Genomic DNA, 23,971 nt, shown 5'->3' with positions numbered 1-23,971 from the left:
TTAACACAAGTAGGAAAGAAACAGATACATCATGAAGTATTATACACAAAAGATTACAGTTCACCTTGAAAACAAGGGGGCCTCAAAGAGTCCGTTGAAGAAATTCCATTATCTTTCAATTTAATTTTTACATGAACTTTTGGAAGTCCCCTCATACATTACAATGTATATAAAAAGTATCCTCTAGGGAATACTAGAGGCTAAAATCATAGTCTCAATTATACAGTTTTGGGTTTTTTTCATGCTTATATATCTTTAAAAGAAAAAATCTACTATTTGAAAAATTCACAAACCAGTAAGGTATTACTATGGAAAGAATGAGTAGTCTTAAGATTAAAAATAATTATACAAATAACACATAATTAAAATCTAAGGGAAAAAATCTAAAATAATGACATCATTATAACCTCATAACCAAATCGGAGATTTAAAACCGGGGATTTTACCATGAGATCACTAACATTTTTGTAGGGGTCTCATATAGCATTCACAGGTCATTTTTAAACTCTTTCTGTACTCTGGGGAATGTGTTTGGCTCTGGAGAAACACTTAGAAATAGAAGAGACATAGACCCTGTCCTCACAGAGCTTACAGTCTAGTGGGGAAGCCAGGTGGGAACATCATACAGCTCAAGAGTACTGTCAGGAGGCTTCCTTTCCTACAGGAGGTGACATGTAAGGCAAGTCCTACAGGGTAAGATGGAATTGGGCAGGTGGAGGTGAAAGCAGAGTTGTGGGCAGAGGGAGAAAGGAATCCAAGGGCCTGAGGTAGAGGAGTGCAGAGTTTAGTCTATAGCAGTGGTTCCCAAAGAGAAGTCTTAGATACTTGTGAGTCAGAAAGAAATGTTCTTCATCCATGGGAAAATGAGCACAGTGTGGTCAGCCTTTTCAAAGCAAAAGTCATTCCATTTTAGTGAACAAGTTCATGGTCATCTTCATTATCTGGCATTAAAATGACTCCTGTGTGGCGCTATGGGATAATGTGCTGGGCCGCAAGGTCGACTTGAACCACAAGGCCAGTGGTTCAAATTCACCAGTTGCTTCTTGCAAACCTTATGCAGGGTTGCTGTAAGTTAGAACCGACTCGAAGACACTTAATAGCAAACAAAATGACTCCTTATTAGCAAATAGCTGTGATAATAGATGGCACTTTAAAATAGAGAATGTCATATTTTAAAACTTAACAGGAACTGCAGATATTTAAAACCTAGAAGTCTGGGAATCACGACTCAGAGAATACACTTCTGTATTCTCCCATTAGGAGAGAATCTGTGAAACTGAATGGAAGCAGATAGAGTGTCAAGAGAAACACTTAGAGGAGGATTTGGTGTATACTGTGTATGGAAGATCGCGAGAGTAGGAACCAAACTGATGCCCTGACTTTTGCTTTGGGAAACTGGATTAACTACTGAGTTTAGAGAATGTGAGTTAAGGAACTGGTTGGTGAAGGAAGATGGTGAGTTCATATTGGATATATTGAATCTGAGCTGTCCATGGGGCTGAAGCAGCATGACCAAGGCTTGAATTTCAGATATAAATTTTGTAGTCACGAGCACAGAACCTCTCATCAAAATCCTGGGAATTTCCCAGTGAACATAGTATAAAAAGAGAGAGTGACTTTAGACATATTATTGGGAAGCCCTGCGTTAAAGAACTGGCAGGAAATGAGCAGCATGGTAAGGAGCCAGAGCCAGAGCGTCCAGGGACGAGGAGTCCAGAAAACCCAAGAAGAGACAGTTTCCAGGAGGGAGCAGGCAACAATGTGGGATGCTGTCAGAATCAATGGAATGAGGACTGAAGAGTGTTCACTGCATTTAACAAGGAGGACGTTAGGACCCTGGGCAGAGAAGGGGAGGGAGCAGTGTGTGAGCCTGCAGGCAGGAGGCGCTTTTTTGCTTAGTGCGGTGATTCAGGAGCAGAGACAAACAGACCAGCAACAGAAGATGCAAGCTTGTGAAACTGATTGTTTGCTTTTTTGTTTTAAAAAAATATATTGTTGTTGTTAAGTACCGTGGAGTCGGTTCCGACTCATAGTGACCTTGCACAGGGTTTCCGAGACTGTAAATCTTTACGGGAGCAGAACGCCTCATCTTTCTCCCGCGGAACCGCTGGTAGTTTCGAACTGCCGCGCTTGAGGTTAGCAGCCCGATTCGTAACCACTACGCTACCAGAGCTCCTTTTAAAAAATATAGTAGAGACTTATTATGGATAATGTTTATAGGTAGGAGCCATTTGATAGGGAAGGTTTGAAGACTTAAAGCGGGTGAAGATAATCATTAGAAATTCACTGGCTATCTTAAAAAAATTATCACAATTTAAAGTCCTCTTAAGATATAAAAGTTGGTGTTCCCTTAGAACACACAATCCACCCATATAATTGTCAGTGGATCTCTATATACTTAAGGATATCAGACAATTCCAAAGACATCCCTGAGGGCATAAGTTATAATAAGAAAAAAAATCACATTATAAAACGTTATTTTTAAGTTATGGCAACTTCAGTCCTTGTCCATACAGATCATATTCTTTAAATAATATGTATCTTTGTATAGTTGTTGGCAGAGGAAGTTTTTCCATGGAGACTGGCTGGCAGAGGCGCTGGAGACCCATTAGTCTTCGAATTTTTAACCGACACAAATGCTTTAGTGAACAAGGATTCTCTAGAATGAATGGGAAAACCAGTATTAGTGGATTGACCTGTTAGATACAGACTGCTTTAGAGTAATATTCTGAAAAAATGTATGCACACTTTTAGGAACTGGTGACTCTTAGTGAAATTCACATGATAATGAAGCATTCTAGGCCACTCCCCAAGAATGTAAGCTCCTCGAGGACCCAGAGTTAGTCCATCTGTACCAAGAAGAGAGTTCAGTTCATGGTTGATAATCAACTAGAATTTGATGAATGATGAATGAATGGACTTGATGTAAGAAAGTAAATGCTCACATCTCCTGCTATTTACTTTTTAGAGTGCTATAGAGATATATTTCTTTCCTTACTCTCTCTTCTACCCATATTTCTGGTGAATGATTGTTCAGAAAATGTCAGATGCAAATGATACAATCTTAAGTTTAATTCCAGTGTTTGATGCACAAACATTTTACATTTCTCCCCCCAAAACTACTAACATTTCTCAAATATCTGACTTTAGTCTTTATTTTCAATTCTTACTTTGTTATCTATGTTACGCTAGAATACCAATACAGTACACCTGCAACCAATACAGTACACCTGCAATATGAAAGAGCCCCTGACTGGTTGTTGTTGTTGTTAGGTGCCATCGAGTTGGAACCGACCCATAGCAACCGTATGCACAGCAGAACGAAACACTGCCCGATCCTGGGCCAACCTCACTACTGTTGCCACACTTGAGCCCATTGATGCTACCACCTGGCCAATCCATCTTGTTGGGGGTCTTCCTCTTTTTCTTTGACCCTCCACCTTACCAAACATGATAGTCCTCTCCAGCAACTGGTCCCTCCTGACAATATGTCCAAAGTATGAGAGATGAAGTTTAGCCACCTTGGCCTCTGGCTGCACTTCTTCCAAAACAGATCTATTGGTTCTTTTGGCAGCCCATGGCACTTTCAATATTCTCCTCCAACACCATAATACAAAAGCATCAGTTCTTCTATGGTCTTCCTTATTCACTGTGTGGCTTTCATATACATATGAGGTTATTGAAAACACCATGGCTTGGGTCAAGCACACCTTAGTTCTCAAGCTGACATCTTTGCTCTGCAACACTTTAAAAAGGTCTTGTGCAACAGATTTGCTTAATGCAATACGTCGTTTGATTTCTTGTCTGCTGCTTCCATGAGTCCTGTTGTGGCTCTGTGGGCTAATGCATCAGACTGCAAAGTCGTTTGATGGCAACGTCAGTGGTTCAAGCTCACCAGCTGCTCCTTGGAAACCCTATACAGGGTCGCTATGGGTTGGAATCAACTCTATGGCAACCCTGAGTGGTAGGATCTGCTAATAATCAAAAGGTTGCCAACTCAAGTTCACCCAGAGGTGACTCTAAAAGACCTTACAATCTACTTCCAAAAGGCCAGCCATTGGAAGCCCTATGAAGCACAGTGCTCCACTCTAACACACACATGCGCTGGCACCAGTTGGAATTAATTTGATGCTAACTGTGTCTGTTTTGTTTTGCTGGTTTTTATTTTTCATGAAGGAATAAAAAGGCAGCATGGTATATGGTTTTAGACTGTGAGCTCGGAACTAAGTCACCTTTGATTCACATCTTGGTTCTGCCAATTGTGTGTGTCCTTAGACAAGTTACTAACCCTGGGAACTCAGTAATCTCTTCTATGAAATGTGGATAACCTCATGGGATGGTTTGAAGATTAATTCATTCATGCAAAATATTATTAAAGCTCTTTGTATATTGTAACCGCTCAATAAATGGTAAAAATCACTCAATTCAATAATAAAAGTGACTACATTTCCATTATATTTTCAACATTTCTGTTATAATTATCAACATTTACTGTCTGTTCAAACAATGTTTCCTAAAAATCATTGAAGCAGATTTATTACCCAAATCGGCAGAATAAATCCATTTTATAAAATAATTGCCACTTCATTTTCTGCTTCACAAAGGCATTGCCTTATCGATACCTGGAGTGATGCTGCCCTCCAGTGGTTAGTGATGCTCATAGCAAGCAACTGATTTGCACTCTGTATCGACAATGATGTGCTCCTGCACTGGACTGCCAACCACCAGCTGCTCCATGGGAAAAACATGAGACTTTTCTGGTCTGGCAGAGATGTGTAGCCTCGGAGACCCTATACAGGGTTGCTATGGGTCGTAACTGATGTGAGGGCATGTAACAACAATGAATGGCTGGAATGGAGTCCCTGAGTGGTTTGTAAGTGGTGCCTTGGAAGACAGGTCTGGCAATCTGCTGCTGGAAAGCAGACACTGAAAAGCCTATGGCGCACTTCTCTACTCTGACATACACGGGGTTACCGTGACTCTGAATGGTCTCTACAGCCACTGACGGGAAGCCCTTAGGCTGTAGCTCATTAGTCATTGAGTGATGGTGTTGGAGGAGAATATTGAAGGTGCCATGGGCTGCCAAAAGAACCAACAGATCTGTTTTGGATGAAGTACAGCCAGAGTGTTCCTTGGAGGCCAGGATGGCCAAACTTCGTCTCTCCTACTTCGGACATATTGTCAGGAGGGACCAGTCACTGCAGAAGGATGTCATGTTTGGTAAGGTGGAGGGTCAGAGAAAAAGAGGAAGACCCCCAATGAGATGGATTGGCCAAGTGGCAGCATCGATGGACTTAAGTGTGGCAACAGTATTGAGTTTGGCCCAGGATCGGGCAGTGTTTCATTCTGCTGTGCATAAGGTCACTATGGGTCGGTGCCGACTCGATGGCACCTAACAACAACAACAACGCTTATTTGTAAGAGTCATGGTGTGCCACTGTATTGCCTATCGCAAGGTCAGTACTTCAAACCCAACAAACTGCTCCTCAGAGACACTCTACATGGTTGCTACGAGTAGGAACCAGCTTGACAACACTTAACAACAACAACAAAGGAGACAGTCATGTATTGTCTGAGTTGTTGTATGTAGACAATTGATCACTGAGCGTCAATTTTGCTGTGTATCCATCCCTGGCTGACATGTTCTTGCCATGGGTGCTCTAATATGTTATTCTGTTGTTTTTAGTAATAAAGCATGTTGAAGACAAGTTTAATACAAATCTAATCTTCTCTCCCCAAAGTATGTGGGCAGAAATTTGTAGTTTCAAATCTACTATATTACAACAAATTTTTCTTAAAATACAGTCTTTAAAATAATTTTGTTTTATTTCCTTGATGTGGTCTTCTGTCTCCAAAATTCTGTTATTCATTCATATGTTTACCCTTCATGGTCTCACTTCAAAAAATTTTTCACTCTCTCTCAGATGTTTTTATCTGTCCCTTCATTTTGATTTCAGTTTTAAATTTTTGTTCCTTTTCATCTACTTTTCTTAAGGCAGTATCTATTGCATTATTAGTTCTGTGTCTGGTCATGGTAGACTAGCCTTCAATTTTTCAATTAATCTTTTCTTTTTATTTCTAGTTCTTTTCTCAGATCTGTTTCTTCATTACCGGCCTTTTCTAATCTTCATGTCTTGTAAGAGTCTAGTAATGCAGAAGTTAAGCACTTAGCTGTTAACCAAAAGGTTAACAGTGGCTCAAACTTAACACCTGCTCCCCAGACAAGTTCAATCCTTGTTCATATAAATTGTACTCTTTAAATAATATGTATCTTTGTTTAGTTGTTGGCAGAGGAAGTTTCTCTGTGGAGGCTGGCTGACACAGGTTCTGGACTGCCCAGTCTTCGTACATAAAGATTGCAGCCTTGGAAATGCTACGCGACAGTTTTACCCTGGATATAGGGTCTCTCTGTGAGTTGGAATCGATTTGAGGACACTGGGTTGTTTTGGAATTTGTGGGGTGGAGGGTGTTCATGTCTTGTATCACCTTCCTTATGCTTTAGCTTGCTTTGAAATAGGTTTCAATTTTAATCTGTTCTGAGGTCACCCTTCTAGTATGTTTCAGTGTCTGTAGGGATATTATTCTGTTCTTTGTTCTTTATAATAGTAACTCTGTATGTTGTTGTTTTTAGGTGCCATCAAGCAGTTCCAACTCACAGTGATCTTATACACAACAGAACAAAACACTGCCGGGCGCTGCACCCTCCTCATATTGTTGTTAAGCTTGAGCCCATTGCTGCTGCATAGCTCCAATCCATCTTGTTTGGGGGTCTTCCTATTTTTTGCTGACCCTCTACTCTACCAAGCAAGATGTACTTCTCCAGGGATTGGTCCCTTCTGATAATATGTCCAAAGTAAGAGAGATGAAGTTTAATCATCCTGGTTTCTAAGGAACATTCTGGCTATACTTCTTCCAACACAAATTTGTTTCATTTTCTAGCAGTCCATGGTACTTTTAATATTCTCCTCCAACACCATAACTCAAATGCATCAATTCTACTATGGTCTTCCTTATTTCACATTCATATGAGGTTAGTGAAATTACAGTGGCTTGGGTTAGGCACACCTTCTTCCTTAAACTGACATCTTTGCTCTTGAACTCTTTAAACAGGTCATGTGCAGCAGACCTCTAATGCAATACATCATGTGATTTCTTGACTGCTGTGTTGGTAAGTGTTGATAGTGGACCCAAGCAAAATGAAACCTTTGGCAACTTCACTCTTTTCTCCATTTATCATGATGCTATTTATTGGTTCAGTTATGAGGACTTTTGTATCCTTTACATTGAAGTATAACCTACTAAAGGCTGTGATCTTTGATCTTCATCAGTATTTTAAGTCCTCTTTGCTTTCAGCAAGCAAGGTTGTATCATCTGCATATCACAGGTTGTTAATGAGTCTTTGTCCAATCCTGAAGCCATGCTATTCTTCATTTAGTCCAGCTTCTCAGATGATTTGCTCAGCATAAAGGTTGAATAAATTTGGTGAAAGAATACAACCCTGGTGCACACCTTTCCTGATTGTAAACCATTCAGTGTCCCCTTCTTTTTGAACAACTGCCTCTTGGTCCAGGTACAGATTCCTCATGAGCACAATTAGGTGTTCTGGAGTATTCATTCTTCGCAATATTGTCCATAGATTGTCATGATTCATGCATCCTGTGTGATGTTCTTGGTGTCACCCTACATCTCTACTACTCTTTGGTCATTAGTATCTAATGCCTCAAATGTATTCTTCAGATGATCTCTAAGTTCAGTTGGAATATATTCAAGGTCAAATTTCAGCATAGACTTGTTTTAATTTTCTTCGACTTCAGCCTGAACTTGCATATGAGCAATTGATGGTCTGTTCCACAGTTTGCCCTTGGCCTGTTTTTTCTGATGATATGAAGTTTTTCCATAGTGTCTTCCCACAGATGCAGTCACTTTGATTTCTGTGCATTCTACCTGGTGAGGTACATGTGTATAGTCAGTCATCTTTAATGTTGTTTAAAAAAGGTATTTGCTATGAATAATTTACTGGTCTTGCAAAATTCTATCATGTGATCTGCAGCATTGTTTCTGTCACCAAGGTCATGTTTTCCAGCTGCTGGTCCTTCTTCTTTGTTTCCAATCTTTGCATTTCAATCACCAGTAATCATCAATACATCTTTGCATACTTGATCAATTTCAGACTGAAGAAGTTGGTAGAATTCTTCCATTTCATCATCACTGGCTTTAGTGGTTGGTTTGTAAATTTGAATATTGTTAACCAGTCTTCCTTGTAGGCTTATGGATATTATTATCCTATCACAGACAGCATTGTATTTTAAGACAGATCTTGAAATGTTCTTTTTATTGATGAATATAAAACCATTCCTCTTCCATTTGTGTAGGATTTGATATTGTATACTCTGTGTGCTTTGCATACTCTGCAGGTTTGAACATTGGGCAACTTTGCTCTTGTCCATTCTAATGTGAACTTTGTGTCCTTGAACTTTTAGAAGGACGCTTGGCTCAGGAAAGCTCTTCTAACGTCAGAGCTCCCTATTCTGTTGTTTTCTTGCAAGGATTCAAAATAGGGTGACTTGCTCCCTGAGGTATCCTGGTTCTACTCTCCCTCGTCCCCTTTATCTGGACTGTCTCTGGTCCTGGTCCTGCTTGACCCCCAGTTTGGCTCTCAGTCATGAAAGAGAGCCTGGCCACTTCAGCTTTTCAAGTTTACAGGTGATGCAAAGGTTTTCGATTGGGTGGATCAGGACAAGCTATGGACAACATTGCGAAGTATGAGTTTTCCAGAACACTTTAGTGTGCTCATGAGGAATCTGTACCTGGACCAAGAAGCAGTTATTCAAACAGAACATGGGGGCACTGAATGGTTTAAAATTAAAAAATGTGTACAACAAAGTTGTATTTTTTCACCATACTTATTCAGCCTGCATGCTGAGGAAATAATCTGAGAAGCTGGGTTCTATGAAGAAAAACGTGACATCAGGATTGGAGGAAGACTCGTTAACAACCTGTGATATGCAGATGATACAATCTTGCTTGCTGAAAGTGAAGAGGACTTGAAACATTTACTGATGAAGATCAAAGAGCACAGCCTTTAGTATGGATTGCAACTCAATGTAAAGAAAACAAAAATCTTCACCACTGGACCAACAAACAGCATCTTTATCAGTGGAGAAACCATTGAACTTGTCAAGGACTTCATTCTTTATGGCTCAACTGTCAATACTCATGGAAGCAACAGTCAAGAAATCAAACGACATATTGCATTAGGCAAATCTGCTGCACAAGACCTTTTTAAAGTGTTGAATAGCAAAGACATCAGTTTGAGGACTAAGGTACGCCTGACCCAAGCCATGGTATTTTCAATAGCCTCATATGCATGCGAAAGCTGGACAGTGAATAAGGAAGACCGCAGAAGAACTGATGCTTTTGAGTTATGATGTTGGAGGAGAATATTGAAAGTGCCATGGGCTGCCAAAAGAACCAATAGATCCGTTTTGGAAGAAGTGCAACCAGAGTGCTCCTTGGAGGCCAAGATGGCCAAACTTCGTCTCTCATACTTTGGACATATTGTCAGAAGGGACCAGTCACTGGAGAAGGATATCATGTTTGGTAGGGTGGAGGGTCAGAGAAAAAGAGGAAGACCCACAACTAGATGGATTGGCCAGGGGACAGCATCGATGGACTCAAGCGTGGCAATAGTAGTGAGGCTGGCCCAGGATCAGGCAGTGTTTTGTTCTGTTGTGCCAACTCAATGGCACTTAACAACAACAAAGTCATAATGTGTGAATACTGGTGTGGTACTGTAGGATAAGCATTGGATTGCTAACCACAAGGTTAGTAGTTCAAACCCACGCACTGCTCCTTGGAAACCCTATACAGGGTTGTTGAGTCAGAAACAACTTGATGTCACTTAACAACAAAAACAACATGCCATAATGTGCAGTAGGAGACCACTGTTAAAGTTACACAGCTGGCATGACTATTCACCAGGAAATAAAACCACTCCTCCTCCCAATGTAAAAAAAACAAAACACAAGATGATTGGTTCTGGAATGCCATCAGCTCTGAAAGACATAGGCATTATACAATTCAGGACTCTTCCTCCCAGGAAAGGTCAGAACTCCATTGCATCCTAGGTCGAGCTGAACCCACCACGCAGTCCCTTGGTTCACAATATTACATTGCTCATTGGATTTTGTAAGGCTCGTGTTTCAGTGTTCACAAAGTCCTGTTGTAGAAATCATTCCAGAGGAAGAGCCAGTGGAGAAGCATCCAAGGCTTCACGTCTGCAAATATATGAATGATCATACTTTCTAGCCCATCAAAGTCTGCACTAGCCTATACATAGTCAAAACAGTCTGAATTCAGATCAATTCATTAAATGTGTAAAACTTTGATTAAAACAAAATGTTTTGGTGAAAACATATGTGCCATTAAGTCAGTGCCAACTCATAGCGACTCTGTATAGGGTTTCTGAGGACGGCTGGTGGGTTTGAACTGCTGACCTTGTATTTCGTAGTCCAGTGCTGACCCTACAGCGCCACATCTTTATAATGAACAAATGTGGCATTGAAGTCAGCTTCACATTTCAGTTTCATCTTCTTGGCCTTATTAGATTTGCATAACAATGGTTATGCAGTTTTATGTTATATTTACGTCCTATTTAGATATATTAAGAGTGCCAGATTATTTAAATGTCATGGAAAATTCTATGAATCCTTTTTATCCTCCATGACGTTAATGTCCAAGTAGATTTTGAAAGTTCATTTTTCCAAGCTTATATTTGGAAACAGAAAACATATTCAGCCTATGATTTTTCTCTAATTTGCATTTTTTGGGAATAATTAAGATGCATTTTTGTTGAAACTTTAAATTATGAACCTCTTTTTATGATGATAATTAAGAACACTCAACTTGCAACACCGAAATGATCTGCCTGTAACATAAAACTTTGGTGGTAGGAATTTGTCCAGTAAAACCTTGAAAGAGAGCATATCAAAAAGACAATTCTAATTCCTTCCATTCATTCATCGGTTCAGTAAGGATTTATTGAGCATTTACTAGTACTAGTATTGAGTACCATGCTAGCCCTGAGAATACAGAAACAAAACAGGTAGAGTATACTTACTGTACAATAGTATAGAAATTAACTAAGAAAATGAATTCAAGTCAGAATGTTCGTATAGTTATATTCTTACTCATTATATAATTAAAGAGTTGGAAAATATCAAGAAGAATTTGTATCTCTCATCAGAGGAAATATTATGAATGATTTTTTAAAAACCTGGATATTCTGAAACCAGAGGCAACTAACACTGAAATAAGATCAAAGAAGGCAGTAAGAAGCTCCCCCATACACATACTTCAATAAAAATTTTCAGGGAAACTTTTACCTAGTATCTGACGGATTTCTGGCCATTCTTTCTGTACTTCTAGTGCAGACTTCAACTTGGCACACAGAGGGACATAATCCATGTAATCTATTAATATGCGGATAACGGTGCCTACCAAGTGCTTCATCCAAGGAACTGTAATAAACTCACAGAACTGAGAGAAGGGGTGGCATTTAGTTTAGGACTCCCATATACCATATATGTATAACATATACATCAATACTCAATTTTGTCATGAAAAATTGCCATCTTTTTTTTTTCTTTCATTCTTTCTTTTACAGGAAATAAAACCCCTCCCCATACTGAAACAAAAATGAAAAATAAATTGCTTGTTTGTTCCTGTGAACTATCAGACTCTGGTGGCATGGTGGTTAACGCAGTTGGATGCAAATGAAAAGGTCAGCAGTTCAAACCCACCCACTGCTCTGTTGGAGAAAGATGTGGCAGTCTGCTTCCTCAAGACTTTGTCTTGGAAACCCTCTGGGGCAGTTCTACTCTGTCTATGGGTCCCCTATGAGTCACAATAGACTCCATGGCAATGGCTTTGGTTTGGGTTTTAGATGCAATTTCAGTCAACACAACATAGAAGAATCAGACTTCTTTCCATCTAACTCCAGTCTGTCACCAAGTAAGCAGAAGCCATTCATTTCATACATTTTCACATTATTGAATGATGCAGAAATTAGAAAAGAAGATGGAAGGAATACACAGTCACTGTACCAAAAGGAAATGGTTCATGTTCAACCGTTTCAAGAGGTAGCATATGATCAAGAGCCAATGATCCTGAAGGAAGAAGCCCAAGGTGCATTGAAGGAATCGGCAAAGAACAAGGATCCAGGAATTGATGGAATAAAAATTGAAATCTTTCAAGAAAGTGAGGCAGCACAGGAGGTACTCACTCTTCTCTGCCAAGAAATTTGGAAGACAACTGTCTGGCCGACTGATTGGAAGAGAACCATCTTTGTGCCCATTCCAAAGAGAGGTGACCCAACAGAATGTGGAAATCATCTAACAATATGTTTGATATCCCATACAAGTAAAGTTTTACTAAAGGTATTACAGAAATGGCTGTAAGCATACATTGACAGAGAACTTCCAGAGGTTCAAACTGGTTCAGAAGAGGACATGGAATGAGGGATATAATTGCTGATGGATCTTGGCTGAAAGCAGAGAATACCGGAAATAAGTTTACCTGTGCTTTATTGACTATGCAAAGGCTTTCGATTGTGTGGATCATGACAAGCTATGGACAACATTGCGAAGTACGAGTATTCCTGAACACTTAATTGTGCTCATGAGGAATCTGTACATGGACCAAGAGACAGTTGTTTGAACAGAACATGGGAACACTGAGTGGTTTAAAATTAAGAAAGGTGTATGTCAGGTTTGTATTCTTTCACCATACTTATTCAACATGTATGCTGAGCAAATAATCCAAGAAGCTGGGTTATATGAAGAAAAATGTGGCATCAGGATTAGAGGAAGACTCATTAATAACCTGCGATATGCAGATGGTACAACCTTGCTTGCTGAAATGAAGAAGACTTTAAGTATTTACTGATGAAGATCCAAGAGCACAGCCTTTGGTATGGATTACATCTCAATGTAAAGAAAACAAAAATCCTCCCCACTGGACCAATAAACAACATTCTTATCAACGGAGAAAAGATTGAAGTTGTCAAGGACTTCATTCTTCTTGGATCAACTATCAACACTCATGGAAGCAGCAGTCAAGAAATCAGATGATGTATTGCATTAGGCAAATCTGTTGCACAGGATCTTTTTAAAGTGTTGAAGAGCAAAGATGTCAGCTTGAGGACTAAGGTGCGCCTGACTCAAGCCATGGTATTTTCAATAACCTCATATGCATGGGCAGTGAATAAGAAAGACCATAGAAGAATTGATGCTTTTGAGTTATGGTGTTGAAGGAGAATATTGAAAGTGCCATAGGCTGCCCATAGAACCAACAGATCTGTGTTGGAAGAAGTGCAGCCAGAGTGCTCCTTGGAGGCCAAGATGGCCAAACTTGGTCTCTCATAGTTCAGACATATTGTCAGGAGGGACCAGTCCCTGGAGATGGATATCATGTTTGGTTAGGTGGAGGGTCAGAGAAAAAGAGGAAGACCTCCAGAGAGATGGATTGGTCAAGTGGCAGCATCAATGGACTCAAGCGTGGCAACAATAGTGAGGTTGGCCCAGGATCGGACAGTGTTTTGTCCTGCTCTACACAGGGTTGTTATAAGTCTACACCATCTTGATGGCACTTAACAACAACAACAGTATATCAAAATTTCATTTCAAGAAAAATAAAGAACATCTTTTGTTTTGTTTTTTGGCCAATCTTTACATTTACATTCCCATATCATTGCACACAAAGATTCAAAAGTTAGAGTTGAATCTTCCTTTCCTTGTGAGATCCCTAAATGAGTGACAATAAGAGTGAGGATGATGACCCAATATGAAGAAGAAAAGCATGTGACTCACCGGATTATCTTTGATTACAGAAGACGTCCACCCGGGCAGTACCTCTTTCTCCACCTCTGACCACACGAAAGAGTTCCCAAAGATGTCCCCGTGCATGCAGTCAAAACACAACTCCACTTGGTAGCCATTATTCAGCAACAGCCTGAGCATTACCTCGTCATTTAGGGCATACTGAATGGCACTGGGGAACCGAGTGTCGTTCACGTGCATAAAGTAGCAGTTGACATCGGCTGCATGGGAGAGAAGCAGCCGGACGATTTCGTGGTTACTGGCCCTCACTGCCACAAGAAGGGAGTTGAGCGGATCCAGGTTGGGATCAGCACCTGCAGCCAGCAGGACTTCAGAGCATCGGATATCGTTATTAGAAACGGCAAAATAGAGCGCTGTCTTCCTTCCGTCATCATAGCTCTCGGAAATGTGGTCAGCCAGCAGAGTGTTGACATCAAAACCATTTTCAATGAGCAGTTCTAAGCACTGTATATTTTGTCCATCTGCTGCTGAGTGAATTGGACTTAGCCCACTTTTCTGGATTGCATGTTTGGATGTTACTGGGATAAGATATTTCAGAGCACTAAAAAATAAAAAGTCAAATGTCCACATTGTGTTAAGAAAAATCAAGAGATTAAAATAAACCATCTTCCTCACGATGCAAGTGAATACAGTTTGTTCAGTTTTGTTTATATTTTCTAGATAATCTTCTACTAATGCATTTAACGTTTGTCCATCAAGCTACTACCAGTGAGTTTAGTTTAAATAATTTAGTTTAGTTGTGATTTAGCTCCTCCTAAAAAATCCCTGGGGGATATGCTGGATCTTATATGTTTTGTTGGGTGTTATGGTTCCCCAGGAATCCTTGCCATCTTTGAAGTCTTCCCCTAACAATATAATATGTATATGCAATTTATGCTCATTAATAATAAAAAAAATTACAAAAGGACTTCAAAAAGTCCCCACAAATTAAAGTAAGCTTATCTGATGCTATAGGAGAATGCTTCAAAATCCTGACCACCATAATTATGGAGTCATAGGAAGGGAGAGCTGGAAGTGACATTGGCTGTCTTTTAGTTCAAGCCTTCATGTGATAGGAAAACAATGTGAAGTCCATAGAGTTAACATGACTTTCTCAAGGTCATGTCAATATGGAGCAGTGATTAGAATTAAGGCCTTTTGAATTCTAATTCATGAACATAGTGATTATGAGTTGGGCTGCTAACTGAAAGGTCTGTAGTTTGAATCTACCAGTAGCTCTGTGGGAGAAAGATGAGACGGTCTGCTTCTGTAAAGATTTACAGTCTCGGAAACCCTATGCAGGGTCATATGAATTGGAATCGACTCCACAGCACACCAACACCAACACCACCATTCCTTTCTCACTGCTTCCTGAGCAATCTCTCCTTTAATATTGGCCATGCACATCTTGTCTACCTCCATATAACTTGCAATTTAAGTATTAACCAAAAGGGGTCTTTGTTATTCCATCAACCTTATATTCAGAGTCCTGGTGTGGCACTGTAGGATACAACCCAGACTGCAAACCCACCAGCTGTTCCTCAGAAACACTATACAGGGTCGCTATGAGTCGGAACCAACTGAATGGCACTTAGCAATAACAACTGTATATTAGACTGCTTGAGATAACTGTCTATGGTTTATGCTTCTAAGCACATGTGATAAATAGTTGTGAATTCCACACTTGACTGACCAATAGTCATATATTGCCACAAGCAAGGACAACTTGATCTCTTGTGCCTAATTCAGAGCTACCATGTGTGAATTTATGAACACTGGGAGTAAATCCAAGTAAACTTAGCATCATGTCACTTAGCACCAATTATTGGCCATATAAGGTGCCCAATGTGGCTAGCAGAAGTGTCAGCACCTATTTCAAAGTGTTTGAACATGTGAAATTCTTTTTATTGCCTAGAATCATCATGTTGGGTAGTTTCATATTATGATTCTAGGCTTCTTCTGATGTGTTTATTTTGGCACATTTTGTGACTTAAAAAAATGGGTATTTTTTTATGAAATAAAGAAATCTAAACTTATAATTCCAAATTTAGGAGTTCTGATGTGGTGCTCTGAACTACAAAGTCAGTTTGAACCTCAAGGTCGGTGGTTCAAGTTCACCAACTGCTCCTCAGAAACCCTATACAGGGTTGCTGTGAGTCGAAACCGACTCGATGGCACTTAACAACAAGAAGAACACACTTATAATGAAGCTCATCTACTCAAGAATAGCTGACATTTTACTCTAGTAGTCTGAAGGTTTTACTGAAAATTGGAATAATGCTGACAGTATGGTCATAATCCTTAGCCAAAAAGCAAATTTATTATGTCTTTTGTTAAAAATTTAAGAGTCACTTCGGGATGGGGGAAGTGGTAGGAAGGGAGGGTGGTGGCTTCTGTAGAATTCTCACTTACAGGTTAATTCTTTCTAAAAGTGACTCTCCTTTCATTACAAAAGTAGTTACATGCATCATGGGAATTTTATAAAATATAGGAAGATAAAAAGAAGGCAAAAAATCAGATGAGTTTTAAATATCTACATAAACCATTGTGAATATTTTGTCAGTTATTTGGATTTGGGAGGGTATTATAGAGAGACTTGTGACTATATATATAATCTTGCATTTTTAACCTAAAACAATGACTATGATTTACTACTCACAGATAGTGACCCTCATAGGCAGCTCGGTGTATAGGGAGGTGTCCTGCTCTATTAGGTACATTTCCACTTCCTCCATATTCCAGCAGGAGTGAAATACAGTCTGGATTGCCCCCTCCTGCTGCTTCAAACAACACTGACGCTCCATCATCCGCCAAAGCAAATACGTCACCACCTAGCAGCACAACACACACAGCATAATGATAACTGGACGAGAATGTCAAGACCATGATTCCACCTTATGGTGACCCCATGTCTACCAGAGTAGAATTCTGCTCCACAGTGTTTTCAGTGGCTGACTTTTCAGAAGCAGATCATTAGGCCTTTATTTTGGAGGTGCCTCTGAGAGGCAATGGGGGATAAACATGGAGAATCACGTTACGATCATGGGTGGGAGTGTGTGCGTGAGTCAGTGGGGCATCACTGAAGGTTTTTCAACATTATTATAACTGTTCCTTAGTGACCCTATGTAAACTTAGCATCATGTGCCTTAGCATCAATGATTGGTCACTTAAGGTACCCAGTATGGCTCTTAAAAGTGGTGGTACCTATTTCAAAGTGTTTGAACGTGTGAAGTACATTTTATTGCTGGCAGATGGTGGGAGAAAATGCTGGTCATGTGGTCATGTGAACAGAGGTCACGCCAGACTTCTGCTGTGGCATTGTGGAATCAGCCCTGGACTGTGAATCACAAGGTTAGCAGTTCAAACCCACCAACTGCTCTTTGGAAACCTTATACAGGGTCACTATGAGTAAGAACTGACTCAACAGTACTTAACAACAACAACTCTTAGTGCAATGAGCTGAATTGTGTGGATTCTCTGATGACAAGGACACAAAGCACTGCTCCAGAGAAGATGCAAGAGGACCTGCCAAGATGACAGCGGGATTGCAAAGGTGGGGACAGGTGATGGGACTTAACAGACTGAAGGGTGATGGAGGAGTTAGAAAAAACTCAAGGTTAGGCTGAGAGAAATTATTATACAGGAAGTGGGAAGAGAGGAGGATTGAGGAGAAAATGAGTGTGAGATCCTGGTGTGGCATCTTGGTGAAAATTGGCTGTTTCCAGAGAGTGGTCATTGAATTGGGTGCCATGATGTATGTACTGTTTAATTAGGTGTGGGACAGGGTTGAAGGCCTGAGGCCACTCACATGAGGGGTGGAAGAAGAGCCTGTGAGGAGGAAATGGAGAGGAGAGAGGCAGAGAGGCGCAGTACCTTTGTGGATTAGGTGCTCCAACACATCACAGTGGCCGTACTCAGCAGCGACACCCAAGGGTGTGACTCCAAATCCGTCCCTCAGGTGGACATTTCCGCCATGTTTTAGAAGCAGAGCAATGATGTCCTTGCGACCCTGCTTGGCTGCTTCATGCATTGCCGACCATCGTTTGACACAGGGTTGGTCAAGGCTGGTGTTGTGTTTAATCAGAACAGACACCATGTCATAGGAACCCTTTTTCACAGCTGGGAAATTTGTTTAAAAACAACAGTCAACAGCAGGCCTCACGACAAGAATACCGTAGATGATATTAACCTAATTGCCGAACGTAGGTAATAGGTAACAACTATTCTTTTTACCTCTATGGTTCAGGGCAGCCAGGAGGCCAAATGCTGACTGAAAGGCATAGGCCAAGTGAGGGAAAAGGCTCCAAAAAGCATGCTAGGAGGATGAAGGAAAAGTTGCCTGCTCTATTGCTGCTCTAAGCAGGCAAGCAAGCCATCTCTGCAGTGGGATCTCAGTTGTTCTCTTGCTGACAGTCTCAAGCCGATTCTAGTGACAAATGCCTTTCTCTGAATCACCCAGCTGCCACTGCAACTGTAATTACAGGGAATGACCTCATCCTAGCTCCTGTTGGTGCAGAGCTCACATTAAGCAAGTTAATAAACTAAGAGGGAGGAACGTGTCCTCATTTATCTTCTTGTTCCTACTGCATTGTTTCTAGTTAGAAAAGTGCACAGAATTATCCACAGGAGTGTTAAAGACAGGGAGAAAGCTATCAGGTAAGTATGACTTCCCTCATCTTTTTGTGTCTGACTCAGAGAACATGTTGATTCAAGACATTTGTCTTTCGTAGTGAAAACAACAACATAAACAAGTTGTCTTCAGCTTAATTTTTTGTTTTTAAATCTATCTAAAATACTTGCAATTTAATCTTGGATGCTAAGAAAACCATAGAAATAATAAAGTATATGGCAGAGAACCCCTCCCAAGCTAACCCACAGAAACATTCTTTACAAAGAAATGGCTGTAATAATGAAAATTAGTGGAGCATAATATTTGTGTAACGGGATCCTGGTGTGGGGCTGTGGGTTAATGCGCTAGACTGCAAAGTTGGTTTAAATCGCAAGGTCCACAGTTCAAGCTCAGCAGCTGCTCCTCAGAAACCCTATACAGAGTCACTATGGGTTGAATGGACTTAATGGCACTTAACAACAAAAACATCCATATTAATGCAATATAACTAAGGCATAGGTATTAAAAAATAAAATATATTTCAAAAACACACCACTTTAAGCTAAAAAAATAGCTTTAATCCCAATACTCAAAAGCTATGCTTAAGCTTAAGAGTTTAAGGAATTAGAAATTTTTACAAAGATTCTAGGCTCTTTTGAACACTTTAGAGTTGGATGATACATTCTTTTTTATTTTAAGTTGTTGTCATTTTCTTCTTTTGATGGATGTGCTTTGCTTATGCAATGTACTTATTTCCAGCTGTGGGTTGGATTATTTCCTGACTCATAAAACATACAAATGAAGAACAATGTTTCCATGGCTCCTCAACAAGGACTGGAAAACTGAAAGAGGAAACTAGGATGAATAAGAATGTGTATCGATTCATGAAAAAGAAAATGTCTAACGTGAAATTAACTGAGCTGTAAATGGTACAAAGTCATTGAGGGTAATGTAGGGCAACAGAACTGACATGTGACATCAAACAGTTAGGCTTCATCCCTAGCCTGGGCCCACTGTCCAGGATAATCTTGGGGCTGTCCAGTTAGAGAAGGGTGACACCAACTTCAGGGGATGGGCGAAGAGGGAGTTTCAGGGAAAAAAATAATCCCTCAACAAGTGTCAGTTCATCACAGATTGCTCCGACAATGCCTGTGTGGTCTGGCTGCAATACACCATGGTTCCCTAAATAAAGGTCAGGCCCAGATGGCTGATGGGAAGAAGGGTCCTGGAGGGACAAGCAGTGACATTTTTGTTCATCTAAGGCACTGACCTCATAAAATTACTAATTTGGCTCCCACCTGGTTAGTTGTACTCTACAATTTGGTACTGAAGGATGTAGTTATTTTTCACATTGGACTTTTTTGTGTGTATGATAGAAAAACAAAACCATAGGACAGGCAATGTGGGACTTGGGAATTGGGAAGAGAAGAGGTTTTATAATTCTAGCCAATACACAGTGGCTTCTAACACATAGTTATAAAATATTTATGATTGCCTCAAAAGATCACAGTTCCAGATAAAAAGGTCATTTACCAATCAAAAGGGGTGTCTCTCCTTTGTCATTTTTGGTGTCGGTTAGCACACCCTTTTCTAGTAAAGTTCTTACGTTTTCCACCAGACCAGCTTTGACCGCCAAAGTCAAGGGCGTTTCTCCATTACAAGTCTTGAACTCCCAGAGTGTTTGATAGGATGCTGAGGGGTGATAGCATTGTGCAGAAAAGTTAAAACTTTTACTTAAAACATATTACACAGAACCCACTATTATAAACTCATACATCCCACTGAGTAGTCAACTGATAAAAAAAAAGTAAGACTAGAAGAAGATCTGATTAATGTTTACCAAGTGGTATTGAGTATAAGTAGATGAACATGGATTTGACGATCAAATTGACAGCTAGGAAACCATTATCTGTGTTTCAGGGGTGTTGTTTCATTTCAATTGTTTGCTAATTTTCAGTATCAGGCATTTATCATACTGGTGTGGCACTATCAGATCAGCACTGGACTGTGGACCACAAATTCATGAGTTCAAATCCACCAGCTGCTCCTTGGAAATCCTATACAGGGTCTCTATGAATTGGAAGCAACTTGGTGGCACTTAACAATAACAACAAAAACATAGAAGTAGGGAGCAACATTGAAGGTTAAAATACAGTGTAACATTTTATAAATAGAACATCAAAATTATTTATACTTAACACTGGGTTGATTTATCATATTTGTTAATGATGCTTTATGTAAAAATAATGTAATACACAGTCAAACATTAAATTACTTCTTGCACTATATAGCAGTCTTTGAAAATCTATTAACTTAGAACATAGTTCAGGATAAGAATGTAAAACTGGTTTCCAAAAGAACAGAGCTTTACATTCAAGTAAATGAATGTATTATATATATAAACTTTTATTGCTTTTCAGCAACATCCACATCTTCCCACCAACACATGCCAGTCTTATTGTTGTTGTTAAGTACTGTTGAGTTGGTTCTAACTCATAGCAACCCTTTATAGGGTTTCTGCAGAACAGTTGGTGGGTTTGAACCACTGATCTTGTGGTCCCGTGCTTATCCTAGAGTGCCACACCAGGACTCTATGCCACAGTCTTAGAAAGGAGCAAAAGATAAACCCGGAACCTGACAAAATATGCTAATTTTATTCTCTGAATTTAAAACATGAATACTGCCAAATAATATTTTCTGGTTTCTTTCTTTTTTCGCCCACTTGCTATGTTCATTGGGAACATTCATAACTCTGCATACTTACTCCAGTTTGGTCAAAGAGGTTTTATGTTTCCTTACCATCCAGAACAATTTCAAGTATTTGTTGAAGAGGTTGGACAACAGCTTCATGCAATGGAAACCATCCTTGTTCATCAGCTTCATCCAATGCATCTTTATATTTCACATAGTCTTGGAGCTCAAGAATCTGACCTAAGTTAGACACATGGGCAGGTAATAAATCTTTGTCTTGGCAAGGCAGACTCTCCAATCTATCCACTGTAGACAGTGCACCCATTTACCTTGTTTTATGGCCTTCACAAGTTTTCTGTTTTGGTCACTTAGAGGTACAAATCTACCCGAGAAAGAAAAATAAGCAAGGTTTATGCTATTTATATGTGAAAGAACTAAAAAATTTTCATTTACATTGAGTTTTTGTACATAGTTATAATCAAGATCTACAGAAACTGCCCACACTTTGTCTACTTAAAAATGCAAATGTCTAGGAGTCAGATCCAAAATGTATTTGTGATGCATGGAAGCTAGAAACATTAGTGAAGATAGAAAATATAAGATAACAACTTGATGTTAGTAGACAGAAAATATTAGATAACAACTTGATGTCAAGGATTAGTTCCAAGCAATGAAAAAGGAGTAAACAATTGGCCTTGAAATCAAAGGACTTGAGTTTGAACCACAGTTCAGTTTGGATTTTGTGATCCTGAGATGGCCAGTTAGCTCTCCTGGATTTTGGTTTCCTCATCAATAAGATGATGGGAGTAAATAGGAAGATCTCTAAGATTTCTTCCAACTTAAAAACAAAAACAACCTATGTTTAATAAACATTTTTTTGCTTTGAACTTAATCACTGCTTGGAAGCGTATGGTCTATATACTGCAGCTAGAGCTGTTTAACAGTTGAGTTTTACGTAAAACCCGGTTTGCATTAATTGAGCTAATTCCAAACTCCCAGTCACTGTCCCGGGAGGCTACAGGTTCAATCCTCACGACCTTCGCTGGTGTGCATGTTTATTCAATGAAGACAGATATTTCACCACTATTCTCTGTCACTCTGAAGTCCCTGGGTGGTGCAAAAGGATGTCTTGTCCGACTGCTAACCACAAGGTTGGAGGTTCGAGTCTACCAAGAGATTCTTCAAAAGAAAGGTCTGGCAATTGACCTGCAAAATATCAGCCACTGGAAACCTTATAAAGCACAGCTCTGCCCTGACAGGGGCCACCACAGGTCAGAGTCAGCAGGACAGCAACTGGCTTAACTGGCTTGAGTTTACTCTATTAAAATCAGAAATATCGGCTAGCGTTTTAGGGTTCCTCTTGTGTTCCTGGAAACTCTAGAGTTTTAAAATCTGTTGGAGATTAAGGGAAAGACTGAACAAAAAATAACCAAGGCAAAAAATGAAATTTAAATGTAATATATTCATTTTTTTACTTTGGAGTCCTGGTGTGGTGCTGTGGGTTAATGCGTCAGACTGACTGCAAAGCCGTTTCAACTGCAAGGTCAGTGGTTCAAGCTCACCAGCTGCTCCCTGGAAACCCTATACAGGGTCACTATGGGGCAGAATCGACTCGACGGCACATAACAACAACAAATGTTCAGTTTTAAAAAGTGCTGGGTCTATACAAAAACACTGCTTTCATAATTGTTGTTAAGTGTTGTAGCGTCAGTTCCAACTCACAGCAATCCTGCATAGGGTATCTAAGACTGTGAATCTTTGCAGAAACAGAAAATCTCATTCGTCTCCCAAGGAGAGGCTGGTGGGCTCGAACCGATGACCTTGTGGTCAGCAGTTGAGAGCTTTTCCCACAGAACAATCTTGATCATTTATAATCCTTTATGATCCTGTAAATTTCATAATAAAAGATTGTAAATATTAGAATATTGGCATAGGGTTTTTACAATAAAATATGTTATATTACAATGTAAAAGAATATTTTTATATTTGTATAATGTATAAGTAAGCTAAAGTTTGTATTTGTCAGATAATAATGTATTATTCACGACAGAAATTTTTTACATTTAGAGCATATAACTCCTGCTAACATAAAACATCAACTCTATGCTTAGTTTTATGAGCTTACTTTTATTATTTAGATAATAATTAGATAAGCAGTGGCTTACATGTTACTTCATCACATATAGTGAAAACTCACAACTCTCCTCCCTTTCACTGAATTTAGTGGGTTGGGTTTGGATAAAGTGGGTTTGCATTTCCCCCCACATTTTAAAGACGCAAAAATGGAATATCTAACACATAAAGGGCTACCTGGGTCCGTAGTAGAATGGGTTCTAGATTATACAGATCTCCCCTATCTATTTAGTTGTAGTAACTATACTTGCAAATCTGTTCAAGTTACCATTGTCCTTCTCGATTCCATAGTAACTTAGAAAATATAACCACAAATTCAACTTGGAATTTCCCATTTAAGTTATTTCTGTTTCCCATGAGATGGTGATTTGTTAAAGAACAGATTGCCAAAACCTAGGTACAGTATAAAACATTGTAAATCCATCAGATTCCTAGCCAGAAGAGAAGGGTAAGTATTTTCCTAAGGAAAAGTTAGGACATGTTGTTAATTTCATCTTACAACAAAAGGAATGGCATAAAGATGCTTTGTTGAGGACAGCCCATTTCAACATTACCTTTCAGGATAAAATACTGTCTTACTGGCTTCAATGGATTCTTGAATACTGAGTTGAATATCATAATTTGTAAGATGGTCTTCATCAGAATCATCGTTAGTATTCAT

General features: G+C 39.6%; 1 protein-coding gene across 1 annotated transcript; it reads right to left on the bottom strand.

The window, feature by feature from the left end:
• Positions 1 to 2,486: 2,486 nt before the first annotated feature.
• ASB15 (ankyrin repeat and SOCS box containing 15) lies at positions 2,487 to 23,971 on the bottom strand. Its single transcript, XM_006859335.1, has 9 exons — positions 23,865 to 23,971; positions 21,507 to 21,559; positions 21,286 to 21,417; positions 20,020 to 20,178; positions 17,751 to 17,996; positions 16,537 to 16,708; positions 13,869 to 14,439; positions 11,385 to 11,538; positions 2,487 to 2,659 (listed from the first exon to the last, which is right to left on the bottom strand). The coding sequence occupies exons 1-9, from the start codon at positions 23,969 to 23,971 to the stop codon at positions 2,487 to 2,489; spliced, it is 1,767 nt and encodes a 588-aa protein (XP_006859397.1).

This window comes from Chrysochloris asiatica, unplaced genomic scaffold (assembly GCF_000296735.1).
Source record: "Chrysochloris asiatica unplaced genomic scaffold, ChrAsi1.0 scaffold00032, whole genome shotgun sequence".
Taxonomy (NCBI): domain Eukaryota; kingdom Metazoa; phylum Chordata; class Mammalia; order Afrosoricida; family Chrysochloridae; genus Chrysochloris; species Chrysochloris asiatica.
Note: the sequence above shows the minus strand (reverse complement) of the source record. Positions and strands in the feature narration are given on the sequence as shown.

Excerpts from the sequence above, each read along its gene's own strand:
- ASB15 (XM_006859335.1), bottom strand. The coding sequence starts at position 23,971 with ATGAATACTAACGATGATTCTGATGAAGACCATCTTACAAATTATGAT. Across the intron at positions 14,440-16,536 it reads GCCTATGAGGGTCACTATCT|TGCTCTGAAATATCTTATCC; the intron begins GTGAGTAGTAAA and ends TTTATTTTTTAG. Across the intron at positions 11,539-13,868 it reads CTGTAATCAAAGATAATCCG|TTCTGTGAGTTTATTACAGT; the intron begins GTGAGTCACATG and ends CCCTTCTCTCAG.